This window comes from Monodon monoceros, unplaced genomic scaffold (assembly GCF_005190385.1).
Source record: "Monodon monoceros isolate NGI ecotype Baffin Bay Population unplaced genomic scaffold, NGI_Narwhal_1 Super_Scaffold_18, whole genome shotgun sequence".
NCBI classification, from domain to species: domain Eukaryota; kingdom Metazoa; phylum Chordata; class Mammalia; order Artiodactyla; family Monodontidae; genus Monodon; species Monodon monoceros.
Window position 1 is genome coordinate 54,162,938 of NW_021703774.1, and position 21,202 is coordinate 54,184,139.

The 21,202-nt window shown below is 38.2% G+C and overlaps 1 protein-coding gene across 3 annotated transcripts in view; it reads right to left on the reverse strand.

The window, feature by feature from the left end:
- The window catches only part of KLHL20 (kelch like family member 20), a 78,586-nt gene extending 57,744 nt beyond the window's left edge, over nucleotides 1-20,842 (reverse strand). The window contains exons 1-3 of one of the 3 annotated variants that reach the window (XM_029229268.1): nucleotides 20,722-20,814; nucleotides 19,739-19,802; nucleotides 5,502-6,075 (exon numbers count right to left, since the gene is read on the reverse strand). In XM_029229268.1, coding sequence (XP_029085101.1) covers nucleotides 5,502-6,075; nucleotides 19,739-19,761 — 597 coding nt within the window. In that variant the 5' untranslated portion in view covers nucleotides 19,762-19,802; nucleotides 20,722-20,814. Of the gene's footprint in view, nucleotides 1-5,501; nucleotides 6,076-13,407; nucleotides 13,466-19,738; nucleotides 19,803-20,721 lie in introns of those variants that run through there. The other 2 variants (XM_029229270.1, XM_029229269.1) reach the window with 2 other exon arrangements.
- Between the last annotated feature and the right edge of the window lie 360 nt (nucleotides 20,843-21,202).

Below are 21,202 nucleotides of genomic sequence, written 5' to 3' on the forward strand. Positions count from 1 at the left end.
GTTGGGTCTTCATTGCTGCATGGGCTTTTCTCTAGTTGTGGCGAGCAGCGGCTACTCTTCATTGTGGTGCACAGGCTTCTCATTGCGGTGGCTTCTCTTGTTGCGGAGCATGGGCTCTAGGCATGCGGGCTTCAGTAGTTGTGGCACGTGGGCTCTAGAGCGCAGGCTCAGTAGTTGTGGTGCAACTTAGTTGCTTAGTAGTGGGCTTAGTTGCTCTGTGGCATGTGGGATCTTCCTGGACCAGGGATCAAACCGTGTCCCCTGCAGTGGCAGGCAGATTCTTAACCACTGTGCCACCAAGTCTCTCACCACTTTTATTCAACATAGTTTTGGAAGTCCTTGCCACAGCAATCAGAGAAGAAAAAGAAATAAATGGAACCCAAATTGGAAAAGAAGAAGTAAAACTGTCATTGTTTGCAGATGACATAATACTATACATAGAAAATCCTAAAGATGCCTCCAGAAAACTACTAGAACTCACCAAAGAATTTGGTAAAGTTGCAGGTACAAAATTAATATACAAAAATCTGTTGCATTTCTGTCCACTAATATGAAGTATCAGAAGGAGGAATTAAGGAAACAATCCCATTTATCATCACATTGAAAAGAATAAAATACCTAGTAATAAACCTACCTGAGAAGGCAAAAGATCTGTACTCTGCAAACTGTAAGACGCTGATGAAAGAAACTGAACACAACACAAACAGATGGAAAGATATACTGTGTTCTTGGATTGGAAGAATCAATATTGTTAAAATTACCACACTACCCAAGGTAATCTACAGAGTCAATGCGACCCCTATCAAATGACCAATGGCATTTTTCACAGAACTAGAACAAATAATTTAAAAATTTGTATGGGAACACAAAAGACCCCGAATAGCCAAAACAATCTGGAGAAAAAAGAACAGAGCTGGAGGAATCATGCTCCCTAACTTCAGATTATCCTACAGAGCTACAGTAATCAAAACAGTATGATACTTGCACAAAAACAGACACATATATCAATGGGACAGGACAGAAAGGCCAGATATAAACCCACGCCCTTATAGTCAATTAATCTACAACAAAGGAGGCAAGAATATACAATGGAGAAAGGACAGTCTCTTCAATAAGTGGTGCTGGGAAGACTGGACAGCTACATAAAAGAGAATTAGAACATTCTCTGAAAAATAAACTCAAAAGAATTAGGAGTTTGGGATTCAAATATACATACTACTATATATAAAATAGATAACCAACAAGGACCTACTGTCTAGCACAGGAAACTATACTCAATATCTTGTAATAACTTACAATGGAAGAGAATGTAAAAAAGAATAACTGAATCATTTTACTGTACATCTGAAACTAACACAACATTGTAAGTCAACTATATTTCAATAAAAATTTAAAAAATAAACCACCACCCCCACAAAAGTTCTATGAATACTACTATGAATTAAACTGGCTGCTTTTGAAAATAAATTTTTAAAAACCCCTCAAAATGATTAAAGACCTAAATGTAAGACCAGATACTATGAAACTCCTAGAGGAAAACACAGGCAGAACACTCTTTGACACAATCGCAGCAATATTGTTTTGGATGCGTCTCCTAAAGGAAAGGAAATAAAAGCAAAAATAAACACATGGGACCTAATTACACTTAAAAGCCTTTGCATGCCAAAGGAAACCATCGACAAAACAAAAAGACAACATACTGAATGGGAGAAAATATTTGCAAATGATATGACCAATAAGGGATTATATACATTGAAGCATTCAGGAGTAAAGGAATATGATGTATGCAGTATACTCTCAAATTGTTGAAAGAAAAATATTTATATAATAAGGACAAGATGATAAAGAAAATGTGTCAAAATGTTAACAACTGGTGAACCTTGGTAAAGGGAACATGAAAGTTTTCTTTTTCCTACAACTTTTTATACATTGGAATTTTTTTCAAATAAAGCTTAAAAATTATTTTTCCAATCTGATAGGTTAAGAAATGTTTTGATGTATGTTTCTTTAGTTATGTGTAATGGTGAGTATCCTTTCATATGTTTATTTTATACCTGAATATCTTTTTTACACATCGCTTATTCATATCCTTTGCCTATTTTTCTAATGTATTTTTTATGGTTTTTCTCATTGAATTTGTATGAGTCTTATGGGAATTAGTGTTTTTTCTGACACATATGAACAAAATAGGTTTTCTGAGTTTGGCATTACCTAATTTAGTTTATGGTACTTTTTTGGTTGAACAATATTTAATTTTTATGCAATCAAATTTATTAATCTTTCTATATGGCTTCTGGGTTATACCCTGCTTAGAAAGGCCGTTTTTACCCCCAGCCTACTAATGCTTTCTTCTAGTACTTTTAGAATTTAATTTTTTAGGTTTAATTTATTTATCAGTTGGGAATTCCATCTGTTTAAAGAGTTTATTTTTTCCCCAAATCACCAGTTTTACTAAAGACACATATTAAACAATTTTACTTTCCTCCACTGACTTGAAACATCTACTTCTGGACCCTTCTCAGTGCCACTGATCTGTTCCTTTTTTAGTTCCAAACTGTATTGCTTTAATATTTCTTAAAGCCAATGATTCTAATATTAAATTCTGGAAACTACCTGGCTGTTCCAGCATAAATAGTTATCCATTGGTATCTGAGGAGGATTGGTTCCAGGATTGCCCTCTACCCCACTCCCCTGTGCCCCCAGGATACCAAAATTCATGGATGCTCAAGACTCATATAAAATGGCACAGTATTTGCATAATCTACACAATCCTCCCATATACTTTAAATCATCTCTAGATTAACTTATAATACCTAATACAATATAAATGTTATGTAAATAGTTGCCAGCACCTGACAAATTCAAACATTATCTTTGGGAACTTTATGGAATTTTTCATATTTTTGATCCACAGTTGGTTGAATCTGTGAATGCAGAACCAGCAAATATGGAAGGCCAACTATATGTATGTGTGTGTGTGTGTGTGTGTGTGTGTGTGTGTGTGTGTGTGTGTGTATCCTCCTTAACCAATCCCTTCCTTTGCATTTCATGACCCCCACGTTGCTGGTTTTCCTCCTTTCTCTACGCTAGTTATTCCCAGCTTCCTTTGTCAGTTGCTTTTTTGCTAATCATCCTTCAATATTTGGAAAAATTTTAGGGCTTTTCTCTTCTCTCTTCCTACTAGGTGATCTCATTGGCATTGATTTTTTTAACCTTGTTTATGGTGATTTTTGTAAAAAAGTTTTATATTTATATAAAATATTAAAAAGTTTTAAATTTATATACAATCAAATATATCAATTTTCTTTTATGGCTTCAAGGTTATATCCTGCCTAAAAAGGGTTAAGCCATAGTTTAATTATTATGACTTCATTACTATGTTGATGACTCCTAAATTTTAGTCTCAGCCTAACTTCTTTTCTAAGATACAGATGCATATAAACAGTGAGCTGCTCAGTATCTCCATTTAGCTATCTCACAGGCATCTCAAACTGAACATATCTAAAATGGAACCCATGATTTTACCTCCTCAAACTGTTCCCCTCTCCATTTCTAGTACAGATTCCCAGAAATGAGATTGCCGAGTCAAAGAGTGTGAACAAAAAGTGTGTAATTTTGATATACTGCCCAGTTTCCTTCCAGAGGGGTTATATCAATTTATACTTACACTAGCAGTGTAGCTATTTCTCCATGGTCTTGTCAACAGGGTGTGTAATCAAACTTCTGGATACTTGCAATCTGATAGATTACAAATTTGTAATCTGATAGATAAAAAATAGTACTTTGGTATAGTTTTAATTCGTTTTTAAGTTATTATGAACAAACGAGCAGATTTTCATATGTTTAAGGGCAATCTGAACTTCTTGTTTACTGCCCATTTTTCTGTTAGGTCACTGGTCTAGGTTATTGACCAATAGGAGCTCTTGATGTATTAAGGATATATCATCTGTAATATGAATTGAAAATATTTTCCCCCAGTTTGTCTTTGATTTTTGTCTTGATATTATTTTGTTTTACCATGCACAAATTTTTAATTTTTATATAGTAAAATCTATCAATATTTTCTTCTATGCTTTCTGGGTTAGTCAATTAGAAAGGCCTTCTTCATTTCAAGATTATAAAGGAATTGCTTCATGTCATCTGCTACTATTTTCATGGTTACACTTTGTATTTTTTAAATCTTTGATCCATTGGAAGTTATCCTGTTGGACAGAAGAGTGGTACTAAAGAATAAAATGAACCATGTCTTTCCTTTGCTTAAAACCCTTTAATGGTTTTCTTTTCTTTTTAAAAATAAATTTATTTATTTATTTATTTTTGGCTATGTTGGGTCTTCACTGCTGTGTGTGGGCTTTCTCTAGTTGTGGCGAGCAGGCGTTACTCTTCATGTGGTGTTCAGGTTTCTCACTGCTGTGGCTTCTCTTGTTGCAGAGCGTGGGCTCTAGGCGTGCAGGCTTCAGTAGTTGTGGCTCAGGGCTCTAGAGCACAGGCTCAGTAGTTGTGGCGCACAGGCATAGTTGCTCCACAGCATGTGGGATCTTCCCAGACCAGGGCTCGAACCTATGTCTCCTGCATTGGCAGGTGGATTCTTAACCACTGCACCACCAGGGAAGCCCTTTTAATGGTTTTCTATTGGTCTTAAGATTAAATTTCAAATTCTTAACATGGTCTATTAGCTCCATTGTGATCTGGCTCTATTCTTTCTATAAAATCATTGTGTTACATCCTCCCTTTTGCCCTCTGGATCTCACTGGGTTTCTTTCAGTTCCTTGAACTTGTTATGCTTCTTCATGTTTCAGAATTTTGTATGAAGCGTTCCAGAAACAAAGTTAAATCTCTCTGTAATACACTGTTAAATCTCTCTGTAATACACTGTTAAATCATCCAGGGCTTCTTCTCTGTAGCACCCATTAACTGTAATTATGAATTCAATGGCTATCTTCCCTGCTAGATTATAATTTCCACTAGAACAGACACTCTAGGCATCTTGTTCATTACTGTAGCCTCTGTTCCCAAGCACAGTGGCTGAAGTATAGTAGCTTTACAAATACTTATTAAATGAATGAATAAATGAAAAATAACAGGTTTAATAAAAAACTCCTTCTAATAACATCCAATTCATTTTTCTGATTATTAGTTCAAACAATCTCTGATCTACAGTTTATTCTGCTGAACACTCATATAATCAGGAAGGAAGTGCTTTATAAAAACGACCAATACCAACTATCCTATCAGTAATAAACTGTATTCTGGCTTATAAATTAGCCTTTTATGAATATGTCTAGGGAAATCAATCCCTGAAAACTTTAGTTTTTGCTAAAAGAACACAAAATTGTCCTATAAAATAAAAACCAGGCTTAGAATTTGTAACATTTCTTTGATATTATGAGTTAGAATTAGCAGTAAATACCTAAACAGGTATGTGTTAGCAGAATGGTGAACCCATATTGTTCTTCTGACAAATACACTGTGAATGCATCAAACCACCAAGTACAACTCACCTCTTGAAAGTTATGTTGAGTGAACTTGTCTGCTATCCTTAGCAACTCACGACATGAATGTGTGTCAGCAAAAGCCCGAATGCCCAGGCAGTTAGAAGGATCTAATTGTCTCTTTAAGAATTCACAACAGGCTTCCTGTATTTCTGCCAGCTGAAGGAGGCAAGCAGCTGGCAGAAGGGTCTGAACATTGCCCTCTTCCACAGTTATCTGGGAGGTATATGCAAAGTCTATCAGTAGTTCCATAGCCCTCTCATCTATGTCTCGGATCACAACTTCCGTCTGACGGCTCTCTGCCAATTCTCCTGTAAACATAGCTCGGAAGTAGGGACTACAGGCTGACAAAATGACTCGATGGGCATATATCTTCTTAGCGCCCACAACTAGCACCACATCACACAGCTCCCGGTGCTTTCTCAGAAGGTTAATCACTTCCAAGGTTTGTCGAGGGTGCTTGTCTGAGATATAGGGCATGCGGGCAGGTTGGGGAACCCCTTCTGGCAGTTTGTTGGGGTCTCCAAGGGTGCAGCGGCTTGTTACATCCATTCCAGTCTCTCCTGGTCGAATGTTGGTACACCTACAGAGATGGGGGTGGGAGAGAGAAGAGAAGATGGCAATATTTTTAGAAGCTAATTCCTGCATTTCACATGTATATTGTATGTAGAAATTCAGGTGCTAACTTACTAGGTAAATGCCACAAACTTAAATTATTGACAAATAATTAGAACTAAGACATTTGGATTTTCATAATCATCACACTGTATCTATCAACATGGAGAAAAAAAGAGAATCTATGCCCCTCAATTAAGATGATAACTATGCTTTTAACAAATATTTACTAGTTCTTATATTTTACAGAGCATTTTGCTATGGACTGAGGAAAATTCAAAGAAATATGAAGAGGTAATCAGGGAACCTAATTATCTAGAAGGAGAGACACATGAATAGCCGAAAGGGGGCAACCAGGATAAAAAATGTGGTTCAGAAAGGCAAAATCTATAGTTATTTGTTTATACTGGAACATAGACCTGGCATAAGCTATCAGGTTATTACAAGGGTATGTATTTTTTTGTGTGTGAAGTAGGAATATTACATTGCATTTTTCCAGAGCTTAGGTGAAATATCCTACACACATGCTTCAGATCGTCATACTTCTGTTTCTGATTCTCTACTTACTAAGTAGTCTTCTGACTCATGTGAGTCTCAGAAACTAATCATCTATGACTGTACTGAGATAGTCTAATACTGGCCTGCAAGAGACAGTATCAGTTTACTACCCCTAAAGCTGTAGCACTGACAAGACCTACAGTATAATAAAACACTAGAGTGTTGACAGAATCCCCTGGGAAGGAGAGGAGAATATAAAAGGACATTTTAGGAAGAAGAAACTACACTTAGCTCTTCCTTTCTTCAGCAGCAACCTGTTTTTCCCAAGTACTTATAAATTCAATATTTCTACGCTTGGCCTCAGCCTACAGGTAACTGTATTCTATAGTACAAACTGTTCATAATTCCTGACATCTGGTAGAAACAGCACTGTTTATGCTTGACAATTTAAAACTGAAACATAAAACTGAGCAAAACTGAGTTAAAGGATAATTGTTACCACCCATGTAAACAAGCAAAAAAGCTTTCAGCCACAGTACTTAATGGTCTCTTGTTTGTAGTAGATGCTGAAATAATACATCACGTGGTTAACAGTGGTACACCATTAAAGACAAGACCATTTAAAATTTTTCCATTATAATACTGACATTGTATGTTGAAATTAAAGAGTTTTTGTTGTGACCTTAATTATGTACACAAAGATGGTACTGTTGAACTCAGACATAAACAATTTTTTATTTCACCTAAGTACAATATGAAAGCTAATTTCTACATATCTACTTTTTAAAAATAACACAGTATGCAAATAAAAACACTTATGATTGTATTAGATTGTATAGATTCTGACTTTCAATAATTGGTAATTTCTCTATGCTTATCAACTGTCTGGTTTGCAAACTTGGAAGGAATTCTCTTAAATGTGGTCATTCTCAAAAGTTCTGTTTTCTCTGCTCTCTATACACATTCTTGGGGAAGTGCATTTAATCTCATGGTTCCCATCACCCATATGTGAATGGCTAAAGCACATAGGCTTTCACTAGTTGTGTCGAGCAGGGGCTACTCTTTGTTGTGGAGCACAGGCTCTAGGCACGCGGGCTTCAATAGTTGTGGCTCGCGGTCTTAGTAGTTGTGGTTTGCAGGCTTAGTTGCTCTGCAGCATGTGGGATCTTCCTGGACCAGGGCTCGAACCTGTGTCCCCTGCATTGACAGGCAGATTCTTAACCACTGTGCCGCTAGGGACGTCCCAGGCCAAAAATCTTGGAGCCCCTTCCCTTCCACATACCCTCAAACCCAATCCATCAGCAAATTCTGTCATTCTACCTCCAAATAATACCTAGAATCCAACCATTTCTCTACCTTTCCACTAGTCCCACCCTAATTCAGGCTATCCTCACACTTCTTTATATGATAATAGCCTCATAAGTGGTCTGCTTGCTTCCACCTTTGCTGATTTATATTCTCTTCTCTAAACAACCAAAATGATCCTTTAGAAAAGTCAGACTATACCTTTCCTCTGCTCAAAATCCTTTAAACACTCATATCAGTAGCAAAAAACAAAGCCTATAGAGTTTACGAACTTCTATATGACTCCTCCCCTGGCTAACTCTCTGAATTCGTCTCTCACTTTCCCCTTACTCATGGTTCTCTAGTCACACAGACTTCCTTGCTATTTCTGGGACACGCCAAGGCCTCTCTTGCTTCAGAGCCTTAATCCTCCTTCCTGAAAGGTTCTTCCCCAAATATCTGCAGAGCTCATTCCCTTATTTCTTTCAGATCTCTGTTCAAATGTCAACTTATCAGACCACCTTATACGAAACAGCATCTCTTACTTTTACTACCCTATACTCTTTACCGTGCTTAATTTTTCTTCTTGAATAATTACCTCCTGATATAATGTATTGGCTTTCTCTCCCAACCAGAACATAAGCTCCATAAAAACAAGGCCTCTGTTCTCTTTTACTCAATGCTATCCTTCAACACGTGGATCCAGTGCTCATTAAATAGCTGTCAAATAAATTCAGCTTTTCTTCCTGCCAAAATAAACTATACCCTCCAAACCTTCTTGTCTGGTTCTCTTGAAAGAATGCCCAGTTTGTAGCCAGGCAAACATAGATTCAAACCTTAGCTGCATCCTTTATTAGGTATAATCTTGGGCAAATTACTTAACGTCTCTGATCCTCAAGTTCATCATTTGTAATTGTGGGGATAATTACACTTACCTCACAAGGAAAATGACAGTGCTGGGATTTGTCTGAATGTAAGTCCTCTGACTCCAAAGTCAGTGCTTTATCCTGAACTGTTTTGGTCAACTAGATGGAGCATTTGAAGCAGAAATGATCCTGGCAATCTGGTTTACGTGGTTGTTGTTCTTAGAAGGGAGAAAAGGCAAGCATGCTGCCACATGGCTGGACTATGCTGCTCTTTTAGGAGAATGAGAAGGAGCAAGAACAAGGATCACCGAGACGATAAGGGGTGCCTCATTTTAAATCTTCTGAGAAGTTGTATTTATTTCTAGCAATTTAATTCTAGACGTTATATTTAATTCTATACATTAAGTTATTTCTTCTGTGGTTCTGCTATTTGTTTTTGTAAATGTTTACTTTCAAAAACTCTAAGCCCACATCCTCCAACAGTCTCATCACATCCAAAGGGTTCTACTGGCAGAAATGGTTCGTTTTTTCTACCTTCCCCCCCACCCCTGCCCCGTACATCCCCATACATTTTTCTGGGCATCTTTGAGGGGAAGTTATAATAAGTGTCCCAGAAATAGGTTGTGTTCATACCTTGTCACATCTATATTCACAAATTCTTTGTTTGGAGTCTGATGGATTAAGTACTCTAATGATTTGAGGGGTGGGGTGGTAAACTAAAGTGTGAACTGCTCCCCAGCAAGAGGAAAAAACCCTAGGAAAGCTATTTTTTTTAACCACTTTTTAAAAATTGAAGTATGGTTAATTTACAATGTTGTTAGTTTCAGGTGCAGAGCAAAGTGATTCGGTTATACATACATATATGTATACATATATATATATATATATATGTTCTTTTTCAGATTATTTCCCATTATAGGTTATTACAAGGTATTGAATATATTTCCCTGTGCTATACAGTATGTCCTTATTGTACATCTATTTTATACTGTGTATATGTTAATCTTAAACTCCTAATTTATACTGCCCCCCCCACTATCTGCTTTGGTAACTGTAAGTTTGTTTTCTATGTTTGTGAGTCAATTTCTATCTTGTAAATAAGTTCATTTGCTTTCTTGTTTTTGTTTTTTTTGTTTTTTTTTTGATTAGGAAAGCTTTTAATTAAAGGCTTGGGGGAGCAAGCCTGATTGTCCAAGTGAAAATTCATCTGGAGAAACCAGAGGATCTCAAATTATTTGCTTTTCTATCCCAATAGTGAACTAATGACATTACAAATATATATATATATATTATATAATATATACATAATAAAAATGTTATTTGAATTCAATTTCTTTAACTTAATTTTCAAGACTAATTTACATGTTTTAAGGCTGAAGGAGCTAAGTGGAAGGATTATTCTGGACTCCATCCACAGTTAACAAACTAAGGAGACCAAATAGAGCTTTTGCCTTCTCCCACAAAAGGACTGCCAATTGCTTCATTTGCAAATATTTTCTCCCATTCTGAGGGTTGTCTTTTCATCTTGTTTATGTTTTCCTTTGCTGTGCAAAAGCTTTTAAGTTTCATTAGGTCCCATTTGTTTATTTTTGTTTTTATTTTCATTTCTCTAGGAGGTGGGTCAAAAAGGATCTTGCTGTAATTTATGTCATAGAGTGTTCTTCCTCTGTTTTCCTCTAAGAGTTTTATAGTGTCTGGCCTTACATTTAGGTCTTTAATCCATTTGGAGTTTATTTTTGTGTATGGTGTTAGGGAGTGTTCTAATCTCATTCTTTTACATGTAGCTGTCCAGTTTTCCCAGCACCAAGAGGGAGGAGATATGGGGATATATGTATATGTATAGCTGATTCACTTTGTTATAAAGCAGAAACTAACACACCATTGTAAAGCAATTATACTCCAATAAAGATGTTCAAAAAAAAAGGAGGGGGGGAAGGACTGCCAATTCTAGGAAAGAATCAGTCTTTCTAAAACCAAAAGGGTATAAAATCTGCCAATCAGTTTAGCAGATTTTGTATTTATTAAGTGCTTATGAAAAACATAACTTCAAGATAAAGTCTATTAATGGCATATTTTACCATCAACTCTCTCAAACCTTAACAAAATCTTATTTCGTTCTACCAGCCATGTACTTCAGGGGAAGCTGACCATGTCCCCAGCTTTAAGGATGAATCCCAAATTCTCTTGCAATTTTAGGTCAGGATGAAGCTGATAGTGAAGAGGCTACACTGGAGACGCAGAGAGAACTTGGGTCCAAGGAGGTACTATGAGGCCATGCATCGACCAGCCCTGGAGCTCATACTACCTATGGCCTTCTCGTTATGTAAATAAAAGATGTCCATATCGATTAAGCCAGTTTGAGTCAAGAAACTTTGTTACTTTCAGCCCCAAACTTTCTGATACCAAAAACACAGTAGTTAAAATGTGAAACAGGGCTTCCCTGGTGGCACAGTGGTTGAGAGTCCGCCTGCCGATGCAGGGGATGCGGGTTCGTGCCCCGGTCTGGGAAGATCCCACATGCCACGGAGCGGCTAGGCCCGTGAGCCATGGCTGCTGAGCCTGCGTGTCTGGAGCCTATGCTCCGCAACAGGAGAGGCCACAACAGTGAGAGGCCCGCGTACCACAAAAAAAAAAAAAAAAAAAAAAGTGAAACAGTAAAATTAGCCACATGTTCTAAATTTACTAAACAACATTAACACAGAAAAAATTGCCCTTGCTTTGACTGGCCAACTATTCCTGTACATAGAGGTTCTTGCTCCATTATTATCAGATTTTCTAAATATGGTACTGATAGATTTAGAATTATGGTTTGAATTTGTGCCTTTTCTTTCAAATGGAGTAAAAATGTTGTTAGAAGACTAGATACTCTTTCTTCATGGCTGATTGCCCAATTCCTGTTAGGCTGTTACATTAAGTTTTAAAATACTGTTTCTCTAACACCAGCTATGCGGGGGTGCTTGGTAAAAGCACAGATTCTTAATGGGGGCTAGAGAATCAATATCTCTGGGGGTGTAGTTACAGAGTCTGCATTTAGCAAGCAGGTTATTTTAACACAAATTAAAGTTTGACTAATAACTGGCTAATAAATTTGACTAATAAATAAAATTTCTTTATTAGCGGAAACTGTTGGTTTTTACAAAGAGACTATGTTGACCTAAGTCGAAAGGAAATAACAACATGGAGAAAGTAATGATTCAAAATGTAGCTATAAAGGAAAGAAAAAAAGTAAGAGTGAAGTCTTGTCAAACATACAAAATGAAATAAAACAAGAAGGATTCACATTTACCAAAATGTCAATAAATCTAAAAAATCAGACATTATGTATGAAATCATTTTAAGAAACTGTAGGGACTTCCCTACAGTTGGTCCAGTGGTAAAGAATCCGCCTTCCAATGCAGGGGACCCGGGTTCGATCCCTGGTCGGGGAAAAAGATTCCACATGCCGCAGCGCAACTAAGCCCGCGCGCCACAACTACTGAGCTCTCACGCCTCAACAAGAGAGGCTGGGGGCTGCAACCTACAGAGCCCACATGCCCTGGAGCACGCACACCACAAGTAGAGAGAAAACCTGCATGCCACAACTAGAGAGAAGCCGGCGTGCCACAACGAAGACCCAACATAGCCAAAAAAAAAACACAAAAAACTAATTACTACATTTGAATTTGTACATATAATTGGAAGGAAAAAGCTGCTATTAAAATTTTTTCAATTATTCTTTCACATTCTGTGGGAAAGGGCAATGTTTATTTCAGAGACAGATGGTGCTTTTAAGAAAACATCTATTTGGGCCTTTTAATTATAAAACACAAGGTGAGGGCTCCTTGGGATGATAAAACCATTAGATGTACTTCGTCTGCAGTATTTTTTGGTTTGTTTTGAAATTTAAATTGAATTTGAGTATCATTAGGAGGGCTTGGAATCTTAGTTCACCACAGACCCCACCACTCTCTCTTATGTGAAACTATGCCATGCACTTATATGAACTACCTATAAGATATACGAGGATTTTGTTTTTTAACCTCTGTTCTAGAGGCAGCAAGATTGTAACAAAGAGAACTAAACTACTCAGTATAATAAAGTAACAGTAATTTCAAAGGGAGAAAGTTTTAGGGCGAGAAAGAGAATTAGAAAGGAAAAGAAACAGAGACTGATTAAAACTGGTGGCAGGTTGTGATTTAAGGAGAGAAACAGCCAGTGAGAAAATAATGAATGGCCAAACCTTTATGGTCTCCTTCATTATCCCTAAACTTTCAGTAAAATCCTGAGGTATTCAATGGCAGTGGTCAATGAAGATGAAGAGAGAGACAGTGAGTATGCAGTATTTCTAGAAAGAAGCTTGGCTGTGAAGAGACATAAACTACTATGTCTGTTTAAAGAGAGTAATAACTGGAAAATGATTATATATTGATGCAAAGAGCCAGAAGGAGGGAGAAGTTTTAAAATATATGTAAAGAGGGAGAGAATAAATGATGGAGCAAAATTCTTGAAAAGTGGGGGTATTTAGAAACAAAATACAGAAGAATGGATCTTAGACAAAAGGGAGAGAGCTCACCATAAGAGGTCAGAGTAAGGGCATGGGAGGAAACATAGTGTGGAAACAGATACATTTATTTTTGGGTAAGGAGGTGTCAGGAGCTTGAGGAAGTTCATACCTGATGGCCTCTGTTTTCTGTGAAGCTGGGATTTGGGGGAGCAGGTCACTTGCTGCCACTGAAAGGAGTGTTAAGAGGATTATGAGAAGAATGGGTAAGGATGTGAAATAGCTACTGTGGGGAATGAGTAAGCATTGATTAGGGACTCATAGAAATACTGTTGGATGACATTGTTGGCCCAAATGATATTAAAGACTCTGAATACAGTAGCATGAATTCCCTGTGGCTGGTTTTATCCAGCAGTAATCAACAGCCCAAATTACAGAATATAAATGCCTGCCTTAATCTAGAATGGGTAAATGCCACGGACAAACTCGGGAGTTCAGTGAGTGGTGGCTAGAAAATGGTTAAAGTGGTTGCAGGAGTAAACTGTAAAAACACAAGAGACAAAAGTGTGTTGATTATGATTAGGTCAAAGAACAGCTGGAATGGGCATTCAAGAGGTTATGGTCAGAAAACAAGTTATCAGGACTTAAAATGATTTCGGAGAGAGATTTTCTGAGTGATAGTAGGGATGAATTTTTGAAGTGAGTGAAGGTAAAAGTCCCAAGAATTTAGGAGGTCAAGGAAATGCAGGCTAGATAAATGCATGGGTCATTCCCATGAATACTGATATCTCGAATGATAGAAGAATCAAGTCATGTGCATGTAGGAAACATAAACCAAAGAACAAATAAAATATCTTAAATATTCTTCATGTTTGCTAAAGGAATGCTACAACTTTAGTACCTCCCTAAGTACATTTAATAACAGCATTTCCACATACCCCAAATATTTGAGTCAACTTAAATTTCACAGCTATCATGGCACTCGTTCCTCAGATCTACTTCAAAAGTAATAGTCTTAATTGAGGAAAGAGTCATATTCTATAAGTGGCTATGATAATTTGAAATCAAACACAATAAAAAGTTTAGAAAAACATAGCCTTCTAAAGCATTCATAATCAAGTTTTATCTCTTAGTCCAAAGACCTGCAGAATCTTTCCTTAGCTTGGAATTGTGCTCCTTATCTACCAAATGAGCATCTCTCCCTTTATACTTCAAACATTTGTTTTAATTTGGAAATTAACAGCCTGCTCTTAAAAGATTCAGCTGAGTTGACCCTCATTTAAAGTCCTAAGCACACACGAATAGGGAGAGCTAGAGATTTGAGCATACAAATCCTTAAAACAGAAATAACATCTCAAGGTGCCAGTGAGGCTTATTAGAAGAGCATCCACTAGGCAGTACATTCCCTACCACACCAGAAAGCCAGGCAGTTAATTCCTTAATCTGAAAGTAGGTCATGAATACTTCAGCCTTAAGGCATCACTGTTTATTGGATGAAATGAGGGTCAGCATTGGGTGCCTTGGCCCAGCAACCAAGGTAAGATGGAGAAAGGGCAATTGGCCATGCAAACAAGCTGGTCTCCCTCTATGTCAGGAAAGCAAGTCTTCCTAGGATACCTCTCAGCAACTTCCACTGACATTTCATTGGCAGCACTGTGTTACATAGCCAACCCCAAATGCAAAGAATATTAAACATATCAAGTATAATATTTTTTCTTGTGTCTACATAGTAGGAGGAAAGAAAGGTGTTGAGTAAGCCAACTTGGCATGGCACACCAAGAAAGAGCCAAATCAAGCAGGTGTATCTTATATTATTATTTTTTTAAATTAATTAATTTATATTTTGGCTGAGTTGGGTCTTCATTGCTGCACACGGGCTTTCTCTAGTTGCGGCGTGTGGGCTTCCCATTGCAGTGGCTTCTCTTGTTGCAGAGCATGGGCTCTAGGCACACGGGCTTCAGTAGTTGCAGCATGCGGGCTCAGTAGTTGTGGCACACAGGCTTAGCTGCTCTGCGGCATGTGAGATCTTCCCAGACCAGGAATCGAACCCGTGTCCCCTGCATTGGCACGTGGATTCTTAACCACTGCACCACTAGGGAAGTCTCCTTATACTACTATTTTAAAGCATACATTTTAGACTAAGTAGAGACAAGAGATCTGAATGGGATTTGTCTTTTGATGTTGAACTCAAGGAGCTCATCTGTGATCTTCACCGTGAGTGAACGTTATCAATAAAATCTCTAGATACAATTAAATAAAACAAAACCCAAAGAACCTAAAGCTTCTTACCCATTTATGAATCTTCAGTGGGTTTTCATCTTAGGCCCCACCTTAAACACCCCTGGTACTCCCTAGGATTTTGCTTTTGGCATCTTCCTTTTCTGTTCTACCCTCATTCACACCTACAACTTCAAGAATCTTCTGCATACTGATGACTCACAATTGTTTTTTTCTCTCCAGCCCAAACTATTCTTCTGCCCCAGATCCATAGTCCAATTACATGCTGGCTATCTCTACCTGGCTGTTTCCTAGACATAATAATCTTAAAGAATACAAAAGAGAATCTATTCTTGGCTTAGTAAAACCTGTTCCTCTTCCTGTATTTTTTTTTTTTTTTTGTGGTACGTGGGCCTCTCACTGTTGTGTCCTCTCCCGTTGCGGAACACAGGCTCCGGAAGCGCAGGCTCAGCGGCCATGGCCTACGGGCCCAGCCGCTCCGCAGCATGTGGGATCCTCCATGACTGGGGCATGAACCCGCGTCCCCTGCATCGGCAGGCGGACCCTCAATCACTGCACCACCAGGGAAGTCCCTCTTCCTGTATTTTTGATCTCATTACGGCAGCACCTAGTTTCCCAAGCTAAGATCTTTGGAGTCATTTATATCGTTACCTTTTCCTCACTCTATATTCACCAAATCCTTTTGATTTTACTATTAAACTCTTAATTCCATCCTCTTCTCTCAATCCCCACTGCCATTGATCTACTTCAGGGCCTCATCAGCTTTCATCTAAACTACTACAACTCCTTTAAATTAGTATTTTTTGCCATTATTTTTTCCCTCTTTCTGGTCTACATCCTATCTTCTTAAATATCAGCCCAAAAACCAAATCTGATTTGTATAACAACATCCACTGCCTCTTAAATACCTAAAGGGTAAAGTTGAACTCTTTCCCATGGTTATAGCCTCATTTTCCATGATTTTCCCCCCTTGTTTCCCCTTCTTCCTCCCTCATATACTCTGCACTCCAGATATACTTACCATTCCATACATGTTATACACTTCCAGGTCTTGGTGTCTTTTTGTGTTTTCGTTTTTGTTTTTGGCACAGCTGTTCCTTCTGTTTATGGTGTCTTTATTATCTCCCTTCTTTAATTCTTATCCTTTAAAGTACATTCTTTAAAGCAAATTCTTATCCTTTCTAAAAGATCCAGCTCAAATATCACCATCTCTGTGAAGGTGAGCTTTCCTCATCTCCACAGAGCACAGGTTTACATCTCTACTAAAATGCTGTTCATGGGACTTCCCTGGTGGCACAGTGGTTAAGAATCCGCCTGCCAATGCAGAGGACACGGTTTCGATCTCCTGGTCTGGGAAGATCCCACATGCTGCGGAGCAACTAAGCCCGTGTGCCACACTAGTGAGCCTGTGCTCTAGAGCCCGCAAGCCACAACTACTGAAGCCCACTCGCCTACAGCCTGTGCTCCGCAACAAGAGAAGCCACCGCAATGAGAAGCCCGCGCACCACAATGAAGAGTAGCCCCCGCTTGCCGCAACTAGAGAAAGCCCACGTGCAGCAACAAAGACCCAATGCAGCCAAAAAAAATAAAGTCCTGTTCATGTCGTATTATGGTACCTGTTTACATGTCTTTCCATCACTTCATCTGTATACCTACAGTATACAGGCATAGAACAAGTACTATATAAATGTTTGGTGAGTGAATAAACCAATTCCTAATAAAATCAGGCTCAGTTTCCTATTTGTATATTTAAGAAAAGATGGAAGAATTACATTGCAAAATGTTTTAGTATCTCTAAATTAAATCAGTGATTAAAAAATAGTATCTTGGGAGACGGGCACACTGTTGGTGAGACTTCAGACTGATATAATCTCTAAGGAGAGGAATATGTTAATATTAACCAAAATCTTGAAATGCACATACTCTTTGGGCAATTTTACATCTAAGAATTTATCCTATACTTACACAACTGGGCAAAAACTACATACAAGGATATTCACTGCAGAATTGCTTGTAACAGCAAACCGTTTGAAATAAACATCTCTCAAAGGGACTGGTTAACTATGGTACTTACAGATAATAAAATACTATGTAACTATTAAAAAGAATAAGGTGGGTCTATGTATTTGTCATATCTACAAGATAATGTGTGAAGTGAAAAAAGAAAGATACAGAAGACTGCGCATGATGTGTGAACATTAGTGTTTTTTTAAAAGGGGAGATATTCTATATATGCTTGTATATGCATTACAATACTGAAAAATGCATAAGAAACTGCTTTCAAGTGGTTCCTCTGGAGAGGAAAATTGGGAGCTAGGGTCAGCATTGGGAGACTTACTTTTCATTGAATATCTTATCTTTTAAATTTTGTAGCATTTACCCATAATAGGTAGTTAAATAAATGAATGCAATGAAGCTTTACTAATAAAATGCCAATCAGTTTCATAAAGCTTTATGATTAAGCATTGGAATACCCTAACAGCAATTTTCAATCTTTTCTTGTTCATAGTTTTTCCCCCCTCATGGGAAAAGTCTGTAGATACGGTTCAGCTGTTCAGTCATTCAAGCAATTATTCAGTGATCATTAGGTGCCAGGGATACAAAGATACAGAAGACATATGACACTCAAGGAGCTCACACTCAAAAAAAAAAAAGAGCTCACACTCTAGTAGTGAGAACAAACATGTATTCAAATAATCTCAATATAAACAGTTATTTCTCATTCAAAGCTTCTCCAATAGCTGGTAAGTATAAACGCAACATTACTTTCCAGAGACTGCTTTCTGGGTTGCAGCAGCAAGAATGACAGCCCAATAAGGAAAGGGTGTGACCAAGACTTAACATAGGTAGCAGGTAAAAGTAAAACCAGAGAGCAGCGGTAGGCCAGGCTCTGGCCAAGTGATGGTGATGAAAAAAGAACTGTAACTTAACAATTAATGGCATCAGAATTCTCCAATATGTTTAAACAACTGGCAATATTATATAAAAAAAGCAAGAAAAAAAAAAGGGTAGGTATGAGTGATTAAGCAAATATTTGATACAGAAATTACTGATAAACCAAAAACATTCTCATGCTGTGCCTTCTCTTTTTGAAAAATAATAAGCTCATATTAAACAATTACATAAGATATGACATTTACGGCAGCTGAGGATGAGAAGCAATCAGTGGTTCTTGCAATCATGTTAGAAGTTGAAGTGATGAAGCATTTAATATATGTGTTGTTAATTTCTTCATGTACTTTCAGTCAAATATTATTCCTACTTTAGAGTCAGACACAAATAAGATAATGGTATTTGTTATACCCATAACATCTTTTCATCTGGCGATCTCAAAGCACTTGCAAGCATTCATTAATTCCCAATATCCTGGTCAGATACATTACAGAAGTAAACTGGGGCACAAAGAAGGTGAACAGGTCGAGGGCAATCAAAAAAATCAATAACTGATTTGGAAAAAACATTTATATTCTGGTTCTTCCTCCTGGTTCTAAGTCATACCCCCATCACAAAATGCTTCTTCTCTTAAAAGGGTCTACCAGAGCTATTTATCTTTGATGTTAAACAAAAATGATTAAATACAGTTCAATAAATGTAAAATGAGTTTTACAAATGAAGAAATAGAAGTGGGCTGATTTTCAATAAGGATTTGAGTCCTATCTGTTGGAACAGATTGAGAAAAAGCATTACCAAATTTCTAAATTCTAGGGTTAGGAGAATTGTCTATGTTTTCCCACACACTGTTGTATTTTTCTATGGACTAAGTTATGGCCAATAACTTTTTTAGTCCTCGACCAAACTTCCCTGCAATGCAGCTATTTTAATTAATAGAACAAATGTATTAATGAACATCAATGAAATAACCAAAACCATAATTAGACATTCAGTACAGCGTATTATAAGCAATCATTAGTCTTATATGGCAACAGAACCCTCTACATTCGATGGTTGAAGACTATAATAAACCCATACAGTATCACAGTACACTTAGTGATTACCACAAAAAATTACCATGCAAAAAGGAAAACTGAAGTGTTAACTATATAAAACGCACAGCACTCTTTAGCAATTTAAGTTTTATATCTTACTCTATTTAAAAAGCTATTAATTCCTGATACTACTCTTGATTTATTTTAGAACAAGAATCATTAGTTACAAGCAGAATTTGGTAAGATTTGAAAACGTTTAAAAAATTTTTAAAATGAAGCCCTGGATTATTATGTGAATTGCATTTAGTGAAACCGAAGGTTTTCTTCCTAAATGCCTACCTGCGCATTGGCTTTCCTTCCATGCAACATGAAAAGTACCCTTCACCACACTCTAAAGCCGAACCTAAGACAATAGAAAAGCAGTACTTAAAAACTATTTCTGATCTTTCCGATAACAATCTCTATACAATAATTTCGTTCAGTGATAAAGAACTTTATATCCTATTATACGACAGGCCTTTTGCACATGCACAATCATAACCCTTACCTAGTACCTTTAAGATGACCATCTTTACTCTGAATGCTAAAAAGATTCTATGTGAATGTGAGGGTAAGTGCGCTAAATAGTCCCGGCTGCTAGGTTGGTCTTGTCTCTCTTCAAAAAGTGCTTTGAAGACATTTAACTTTGACCTATCAAGTATATCTACAGAGTATTCACCAGATACCCATAGCAGTACTAACATGATAGATCGGATAGGGAACACGCTGGTTTAACAACGGATCTGAAAGCTGTTAAGTTGTCCCGAAGGGACAGGAGTAGGAGCAGTCACTTGCCTTTAAGAACAAACAACTCCACTTTCGATAGCCCGGGCAGATAGAACAGGGTAGAGAAACTATGGCTCCAGACTAACATTCTCTTTACAAGCCCTTCCCTCAATTCCCGAAACAATGTCCACCACCCACTTGGCAAGATTTCGCTAGGTCCCGAGGGTTAAGTGGGACTCACGATATCCACTTCCTTCCCCGCAAATTCCAACCCGTCTAGGGAAGTTGTCCAGGGTGCGGAACCTCACGCCCTCAGGCAGAACGGCCCAGCGGCTCCCCTGGCTCCGGGGAAGGGCTGTCAGCCAGCTCGAGCGCAGTCTGGTGCCCCGCAAGGCCCAGCCCCAGTCCCCCAACAGTCCCTTCCTGGTGCCGACTGACAGGCGGCGGGAGACGCACGGCCCCTACCCAATGGGCAGCTCGGCAACTTGGGACCACAGATTTGCAAAGCGAGTCCTGGGTGCTGTCCACTGTCCCCTGCTCTAAGGCTGCTAACCTACCGGCTCCGACACTTTCTTCTCTGCAGTAGGCTCCTCTGCCTCCTCCGCCCGCCGCCTCCTCTCTGGCCTCTTCTCTGCCTCGGGTAGCGCAAGGAGGATGCCGCTCCTCGAGCTTATTTCCCCCACACCCCCCGCCCTACTTCAGCAGCAGGAAGTAGTCCTGTTTCTAAATCGTTCCCTCTGGAACCCACGTACCCTGCCAAGAGGTTCCGGCGCAGATAAGGAAGTAGATGCGCCCTTTGTTGGGGGCTTAGGTCCCTTCAAAGACTGCCAGTCCTCGTTACCAGTTCCTTGTATCCCCACGGTGACCACTGTGCTAGTTCACCGCTGAACTGGCAATATTTAAATACTGAAGGCTTCTTTCTTCTCCCCATCTGAAGCCAATAGAAAGATGGGAGGAGTCACGGAAAGCCAGGAATTTTGATTTATTTGTAGCTGGTGCGTTTCCTGTTGGCACAATCTTTTCCCTTATTGTGGATTG